The sequence below is a fragment of the Rhyacophila brunnea genome, unplaced genomic scaffold, assembly GCF_057557595.1.
Source record: "Rhyacophila brunnea isolate RB1 unplaced genomic scaffold, BYU_Rbru_1.0 scaffold_7, whole genome shotgun sequence".
Taxonomy (NCBI): Eukaryota; Metazoa; Arthropoda; class Insecta; order Trichoptera; family Rhyacophilidae; genus Rhyacophila; species Rhyacophila brunnea.
The window spans coordinates 11,756,849-11,765,534 of NW_028233339.1; the positions used below are offsets into that span (position 1 = coordinate 11,756,849).

The 8,686-nt window shown below is 33.7% G+C and overlaps 1 protein-coding gene across 1 annotated transcript; it reads right to left on the reverse strand.

Annotated features, from left to right (window-relative positions):
- Positions 1–555: 555 nt before the first annotated feature.
- Positions 556–7,062, reverse strand: LOC147064481 (mitochondrial inner membrane protease ATP23 homolog). Its single transcript, XM_085957661.1, has 5 exons — positions 6,723–7,062; positions 5,906–5,951; positions 2,966–3,047; positions 2,518–2,742; positions 556–1,715 (listed from the first exon to the last, which is right to left on the reverse strand). The coding sequence occupies exons 1-5, from the start codon at positions 6,922–6,924 to the stop codon at positions 1,521–1,523; spliced, it is 750 nt and encodes a 249-aa protein (XP_085813787.1). The 5' UTR covers positions 6,925–7,062; the 3' UTR covers positions 556–1,520.
- Positions 7,063–8,686: the final 1,624 nt, after the last annotated feature.

Consider the following 8,686-nt stretch of genomic DNA (forward strand, 5'->3'; position numbering starts at 1 on the left):
TTAATATATATTTATTAATCAGTCTTTATTTTTTAGTTAGCTCCTCTCCCGTGGACACTTTTTGTTAGAATGAGTCACATGAGCTACATATATGAAATCGCCTCTAGATGTCATTACATTATCATACAATTTTACTGCTAGTTAACTTTTACTTAGTGGAAAATTGTAGGCCAGCTATTTTTGGAATAAAATAATCCCTTTAAAAATATGAAATAGGAACAGAATGATAAATATTTGTGAAAACTTACCAAATCAACATGTTTCTCGAGTTTATCGTGAATATTTTCACATTGAAATGATAAATATTGTTTAGAAAATATACACAAACATTATTATTCAGAAGTTATGACGTTTACAAGAACGCACAAGTTAACTCGTTCATGGCCTGACGCGACATACATGCTTTGACGAGTTAACTCGGGTCTGGCAGTGATCAGGTAAACTAAAAATTATTTGATATAGTGGAGTTGATTCTCTGACTTTCTGATAACTGGGAAATTGTTATAATTAAATATTATTATATTAATTTATTAAAACATAGTAAAACAAAAAATCTTCAGTAACAATTTTATATTTTTATTTATCTAACTATTATCTCCATTACCTACTCAAATCAATACCAAGAATAAACATTAATAATATAATAAGTAAATGGTATTAAATAAACTATAATACATATCATCAAATACACTGATTGTTTATATGTGTAGTTTCTTCACAATTTTCATATGGATAATAGGTATTTAAATAGGTATGTACCTGCAATGTCTATTACACACTAAAAATGCATTTGAAGGAATAAAACTCACTTCATAGAAACATAATTTCATTATATACATACGTAATATGCAGAGCTTTTTTGTTATGTAACGTGGTGGAACGGCATTCCGGTAGCTTTTTTCAGCGTATTTTTAATGTTTCAAAAGCAATCAGACGAAATAATGTTTATGCTTACATGATTACAATTCCATATTTATATAATTCGTCAAAATGTCAAAATATATGAGCTTTATTGAAGAAAAAAACAGTTTCGGCACTGTTGTTCATCAAACTCGTCAAACCACCTTTGACAGAATTGGACAAAACTTTGTAAATCACTATAAACTTTTATTCATGTATATGCTTTTACAATTTTATTTTTTACAACTCTAGTAATATACCTATAACTTTAGATTTGACATGTCTGAAATAAAAAAAATTAAAAACTTTAATTTTTTATGCGCTTTGTTGCATAGGAAAAGCTTCTTTAAATTTAATTTAAATGATATTTGGATATAATTTTCTTTAGTAAAAAGCTTGACAAGTGATTTCCGGCACCTATTATTTAAAAAAAAAAAGGCCTGATACATAATATTATGTATAATTATTTGGTAGCAAAAAAGTAAACCGAGTTAGAAATTGTCTTAGTAAAAATATAGTAATAATCTCATCTCATTTATCTCGTGTTTGGAGTAATCTATTAGACTAAAAACCAGTAAAAACGCTTATTTAAATTAGACACCAACATTTGAAACTTAATATTATTCATAGCCATACATAGGACCTTCAATGTAGGCCTTCTCCATGTCTCTGGAATTACGTCGAATGCGTCTACCGATAGGTTCTAAGTCTGCATAACACTGGGGGAACACTTTATTCACAACTGCGTATGCGTCGTCCATGCTAATCTTCCTTACAGCTAATACTGAATAAACTGCTTTTGTTTTTACACAGTCCTGTAACACATTCATAGACAAAATTTAATTTTTATGTAATTATTTAGGCATACTTGAAATGGAATATAAACAATATTATATTATGAAAGAGCTGTATTTTAAAAATAGAATGGTATGATAATAAATTTGACAACTGCTTCCACACTAGAAGCCCCCTTGTATTTTATAATTAAATTACAAAATATAAAAATACATGTCTAAACTAAGAATCAATCAAATCAAACCATGATTATAGAAAATTTACATTTTGGGTGCCACCTTGTTTTGTTCTGTCATTGAGTTTGTGCCTGTACACGTGCATGGATTTACTGGCAGCAATAGTGCGTATTTTAAACTATCATGACAATAACTGTTTACACGTAAAAGTGCTGGCAGTCTCTCCAATCTCATTCTTTAAGAGAAAGCGAGACACGATGTTGTCACTTTATGGTACTATTTGACAGGTAGTGAAGATCGGTTAACCTTAAAATGAGTATAGTTCATTTATTTGCCGGAAGGTTGGCCGCTATTGTTCTACTGCGCAGGCACAGATCAAAAAAACCCCTACTGTCGCATGAAAATTCAGAAGCTTCCAAACTTTTATAATCCATGCTTGCAAGCTTGCAACTGCAGGATAATACATGTTTACCCATACAATTTCTTGTTATGGCTGCGAAAATACTTACTGTCAACAGTAAATCCATGCATGTGTAAACGAAGTATTAATTAAAAAATTAATACTGCGTAAACAACGTTTAATGTTTTGCTTAATACAAAAATATATAAGATACCCAGTTGAATTCAATAGCAATCAATCACTCACCTGATGAGCTTTCTTTATCTTAGTGAAGGAAGCGTCTCCCTGCGACATTGCGCTAAAGAATGAACAATGAGTCAAGTTGGCCGCTCTGATTTCGGTGCAAGCGAGGTGCTCCGTATTAGTAAAATCCACTTTATTTCTGCAGTAATCAAACATGTGGATCATCTCATGGGCCAACACTCCTTGGATCATGGACTGATTTCGACACCCATTCTGGCAAACAACAATCTAAAAAAAATCCATAAAATACGTTTTTGAAACATGAAATGTTTAAATTAAATGATTCATACAGTCTGTAGCAATATGGTGTACAACTGTGACAGACAAGTTTTAGTGGAGATTAGTCATATAATCAAATAGAGGAGGCCAGATTCTACCATGGGATGTGTAGCGCCAAGGAGTAACAAACGAGAAATAGACTCAATTGTTAAAATAATAAAATAAGACTCACTTGATTTAGTTTTGGATCATATCCTCCCGTGACAGATATATCACAATATTCACATGATATATGTCTTCTAATATCGATTGGACTGAAATAAAAGAAAAAGAATTGTCAGCACATCTAATCAAGTATTTTGTACAATTTTAATAAAACATCGACAATTGACTATAAAGCAATAATTGTTTTTAATATTATTCCAAAATGGATAGATCATAATATAAACCATTTTTATTCATGGCTATATAAAATTTGTGTTAAGAATAATATAATTCAAGATACCGCAAAAGAATTAACAATTAAGTACATATAAGCAGTGGCGGCTCGTGGATAAGATGTTTAGGGGTGCTGCGGTTGATTAAAAATAAAAAACAATGTTTATTTGGATTATGTTTTACTATTAACATCGAAATTAAATATAAATTATTAATTATATTAATAATTAAAATAAAGAACTTTGCATAAATTGCTTGCAGAAATAATTTTTAACAATGTTAATAAATCATTATAGCTATATAGCTGTCGTGGGCGTGCTCACGTGCGATGCTGAAACGGTGAATTCATCTATGGGCGAAATACTGAAATCGGACTGTCTGACCCGCAGTACTGATGATGACGAGCCCCGCTCCCCACGCCCCCCTTCATCAACTCGAGCAAATTCTATCGGAAACGGTACTGTGCAAAATCAAGTACCTACCGCGGTGTATGATAATATTATTGGACATTGGATGTATGTAAATAATAATGATATTTTCATATAATATACATTAATTTATGTATTTTTACATTTTTCTCAATTTGATTGGGGGTGCTGCAGTTCCGCAGTGCATATGGACGAGCCGCCACTTATTACATTTTTTTACAATTGCCAGTTTATCTTTAAATTTAAAAAAAAATAAAAAATCTTTTTAGTGTTTTCAGATACATATTTATTAATTACTACAGTTGAAATTGTAAATTATCAAAAAAAATCTCAAATTGCAAGCTTCGTATTTTTCCATTAGGTGCCTCTTTTCGCCTCTGATAGTATAAGCATCCCCCTTAACTTAACATTATGTTGTTATTATTGAAATATAAAAAGTTTTACTTGAATTCAGTTGTCAGGAATGTTACCGCTTACAATAGGGTTCCTTTTATTAACACCAAAGGGGTCCAAATTTTGGACACTAATGTTACCTACTGTCGAACAAGAACTTCTTGTCCATGAGTTAAAACTGTGAACTAATAATCCCCTCCGGTGCAGTTAATCGCACTTCCGTTTTCAAATGAGGAACGCCCCAAAATTTCCATTCATTTTGCATTCCTGTGGTGTACGGATCTCTCAATTTACGTAATTCAACGTTTTTTATAATAAAAATATGTTCAAAATGATCAGGAGTGATGTTACAATTATTATTAGTAAAATTTTGGTTTATTGTGAAGAAGAAAAGGAGTCGCATCTAAAAGAATACGCCTCCAGCACGCTTTGCCGCCATGACAGGTACATTACTAGAAGTCTTCTACAGTCAAATAAAACTACTGACTATTTTAAACAGCTTTTGAAATCACAAGCAAAAAGTGCAAAAGCTTTTGCGACTCTCATAGTCCAATGCGTAAAGCACTCACTTCTAATCCGGGGACTCTGATTCGATTACTGGTAAGGTCACAATAAATTAATAAATTTATGTAATTTTCTCAATACCTCGGTGTCTCTGTGATTGTTTCACTTCTACTACTACACTACTGTCATTGGGTCGTATGGCCCCCCGCACTGCGAAGAGGTTGAATCACCATCAAGTAAATGGAATACAGTCGATTCCGCTTAATTGGGTCACATCGGGACTAGGGCATTATGGCCCAATTAAACGAATTCCACATACAATTTTTCTTTAAATAAAAAAATGATTTATTTCTATACGATAAGCAGGAGAATAATAAATTCTCAAATAAAATAATAAATAGCTGCATACTATTTAATTCTGCAAACATGCATCAAGTGTTATCCGTGTTCTTATTGTAAGACACGATATGGTAGATTTTGGTACACCAGTTATCTCAGATTTTGTTATTACGAGAAATGGATGTTAGCCACTTGCTCAACCCATTAGCTCCATAGTCTCGAGTCCAAACACAAATTGAGAAACAATATATGTATTTGCCAGACCCAGGATTTGAACCCGGAGCCCATCGTATGCGCCCGTATGACCGACGCGACAGTAAACATTATGTGATAAGTATGTAGTTTAAAACAACGCAGTAACTGAAGTTATATTAATTAAATGAGATCACATCATATTATGGCTGCGAGACGTGGACCCTCAACACGAGAGATGTCCAAAGGCTAAGAGTCTCACAGCAAGGCATGGAGAGGTGTATGTTGGGCATTATGCGAAAGAACCGTAAGAGAAACGAATGGGTTAGGTGCAGACAGGAGTACGCGATGTAATAGACGTTGCCAAACAGCTAAAATGGAGATAGGCGGGGCACATTGCTCGTCGAAAGGACGGCCGCTGGACAAACAGGGTCGTCCTAAAAGCCGCTGGATTGACGAACTGATAAAGTTTGGCGGAAATACGTGGCAGCGAACGACACAGGACCGAGAGAGTTGGAAACTTGGGGAGGCCTTCATCCAGCAGTGGATTGACCCCGGCTGATAATGATGACATCATATTAAATTATGTGTAACATAACAATGTATACTGTGATCTTTAATTAACTGTCATAATTACGTGGAATGTTGTCCCAATAAAGCGATGTAAATTACTGTTAGTTCCTTGGTTTGGTATCCGTTCCTTTAGATTTGGTACAAATAAGCTTCCGCCACAATTAACCGGTGGCCCAATTACATGAAATTATCTATATATCTGTTAATCAATGTAATATAGTATTATACCCATGCCAGTTATAAAAAGAAATGGCCTCAAGATTAGATAATAAGTAAATTAATACTTCAATAAAATGACTACTCACCATCCAGAACTTTTTAGGGCTGCCATCATGAGTTTAACCATTGGACCTAATGAAAAATATATTTAGGTAAGTATTATTTTTTTGTACTTACAACACTAAGTGGATATTATACTTAATTAAAATGGCAGTAAATCACAGGATGTTATAGCAACTGTACACGTGCATGGATGTACTGGCATCAATAGTGTGCAAATTCAACCATCGAGATAATAACTGTTTATACGTAAAAGTGCTGACTGTTTCGCCAATCTCATTCATCAAGCGTAAGCAAGACGCGATGTTGTCATTGTATGGTGCTATATGAAGCGGTGTAGTTTGTTTTTTTTTTTTCTATCGTACTACTGCGCAGGCGCAGATATCACAGAAATTCCAACAGTCGCGTAAAAACTCAGAAGCTTCTGAACTTTTTTGATCCATGCATGCAATTTTGCAACTTACACGATAATATGTGTTTACATATGCATTTTCTTATGGTCGCGATAATACGTACTGTCAGCAGCAAATCCATACACATGTAAACAAGGTTTAATGCTACATATCGATCAATTTTAGCTTAATCAGTCGTTGTGCCGTTTCCTTAAAGTTGAATCAGACCAAGTGAATTTTTTCTAGTGTTTTTAAATGTACAAGTCATTAGCTAATTACTTACCAATTATTATGGAAAATCAATTCATATATTTTTTGAGAAAATCTTCACTTCGCCGAAGTTTCCCGAAAATTTGAAGTTAGTCGAAAAAATACCTCCATGATGTAGAACTTACGAAAATTGTGAAATAAATTGTTTTTTTAATAATTATAAATATAGAAAAGTTCTCACTCGTTTGGGTGACTTGAAAGACATTTCTTTCACATTTAATTTTATCTTTCATTTCACGTCCCTCCCGGCCAGAAAGGATGCCAGACATGCCTGGTGAATAAGATCCTTTTCTTTCCGGATATAAGTCGTATCCCCATTTTTTTTCTTCTGTTGTCTTATCGGAAACTTCGGGTTTGGGATCTTCTTTCGGAGTGTCCGACATTTTTAATTCACGAAATTATGTTTAATATTATAGATATTTTACATAATTCACAATACAAACATAACCTAAAACCTGACGAAATATTAAATTGACATTTGAATCGGCGGCTTCCTTGCCAGTATGCAAAACCTTGTCTATGGAAAAACATAGATAATTTTGAAAACGTAAATTAATTGCCAAAATCAAAAATTTTCATTTTTTGTTCCAAAACCTGTACCTACCTATTCTCTAATAAAAATGAAGGGGGTCATAACACCACATGCAACGCCTTATCTGACTACTTACATCTTTGTTCAGCTTCTGCAAGGTGCAAATGAAGCAGGCGAAAAAAAAATATATAAAATATGCTGTCAAAATTGGTTCATACTATTTTTCTTTTGTTTATCTACCTAAAGAATTAATAATATCATAGTACAATATCCACAGACATTGATGTCGGAAGGCAAATCCTGAAATACTAAACCCAAATCGTATGGAATCGTACAAAATACTCATCCAGAATTTATGTTAAGATCGCCTAAAACCTTTGTAACAAAACAACACTTCTTAGCGCTTATCCGTAGTGATCGGGCGTGTACGATGCTGAATAGGTGCGAGAACGGGCACGGGTAGAGTGTCCGCAGTAGCCCGCGCGCGTTCGGTTGTGTTCAGCGTCAAATCAGGGATAGGAAACCATAAACACAGAGAAGTTTTTGCTGGAAAACTCCTATTTGAAATGGCAAAACTTTGCTGCAAAAGATGGGGCCAATGAAATCACTTTAACAGAAGAATTTTATAACTTATAGGTACAAGAAACTGTGGGAACAACCAGACAAGTTTTTCGAATAAGTGTAGCATGAGCAAATATTTAATTAAGTATAAGTATTCTTATTGATTTAAGTTTTTTACCATTATTTTTGAGTCATTTTTTGTGATCCGAGTATCGCCTTTCGGCATCTTCAAACACCACCAATGGTGAATACACACTATCATCTAATACAGATTCCTGTATATTTGGTAAATTTATATTTATGAATTTAAATTTAAATTCCATCAAGTACCCTTGGTCGATAATATAATTTGATTATATATTAGATAATATATAAGGAAAAAAAGTTTAAAAATGATTTTTCGGTTCATATGGTGTGAATGGTTACTGTCGAAATGTACCTGTAATGTAGGTGTAGAGTAGACGTTTCATAACTTTGCACCCCGGCTCTAGGATGGAAATGATGTACTTACTTAATAAATTCTAAAAATATACAGCAAAGTTTCCATATAAATTATAATATAGTTAAGCCTAACATGCAGGGGCGGCTCTACCTTAAGAGACCGAGGGGACAGTCCCCCCCATCATTCTTTAATTAATATTCAATTACATATTCATGTTACACATGCCTGCCACAATACATTGACTTTGTTAAGTAAAAATAATTATATATTTTATTTGTACCGTTTGCCCATCCTTAATTCTTGTTTCTTGGCTCAACCCTAATGCTCTATGTGAGTTTTGGCTCTACCTAAGTCATAGTACAATACAACGATACTTCTGGGGTCCAAATTGGGTGGCCCCTTTAAAATCAAAGCAATGTTTATATTATGAGATGCTATATGCGATTGCCAGTTATGATTCTCAAAAATCATAAGGAAGCTGAATAATAAGTACATCTGTAGGCCACTTTGCACGTGCCATCATCGTGCGATACACATTTTACCCACATGTACCGATGCTGGACCAGGGACACCGTAGCAGAATATTGTGATAGCTGGTCCTGCATAAGTG

What these genes read in the sequence shown, in the direction of transcription:
- LOC147064481 (XM_085957661.1), bottom strand. Translation starts at nt 6,924, where the DNA reads ATGTCGGACACTCCGAAAGAAGATCCCAAACCCGAAGTTTCCGATAAG. An exon ending in GCCCTAAAAAGTTCTGGATG is followed by an intron (nt 3,048 to 5,905) that starts GTGAGTAGTCAT and finishes CTTTTATTTCAG; the next exon opens with TCCAATCGATATTAGAAGAC. An exon ending in AGATAAAGAAAGCTCATCAG is followed by an intron (nt 1,716 to 2,517) that starts GTGAGTGATTGA and finishes AATGTGTTACAG; the next exon opens with GACTGTGTAAAAACAAAAGC.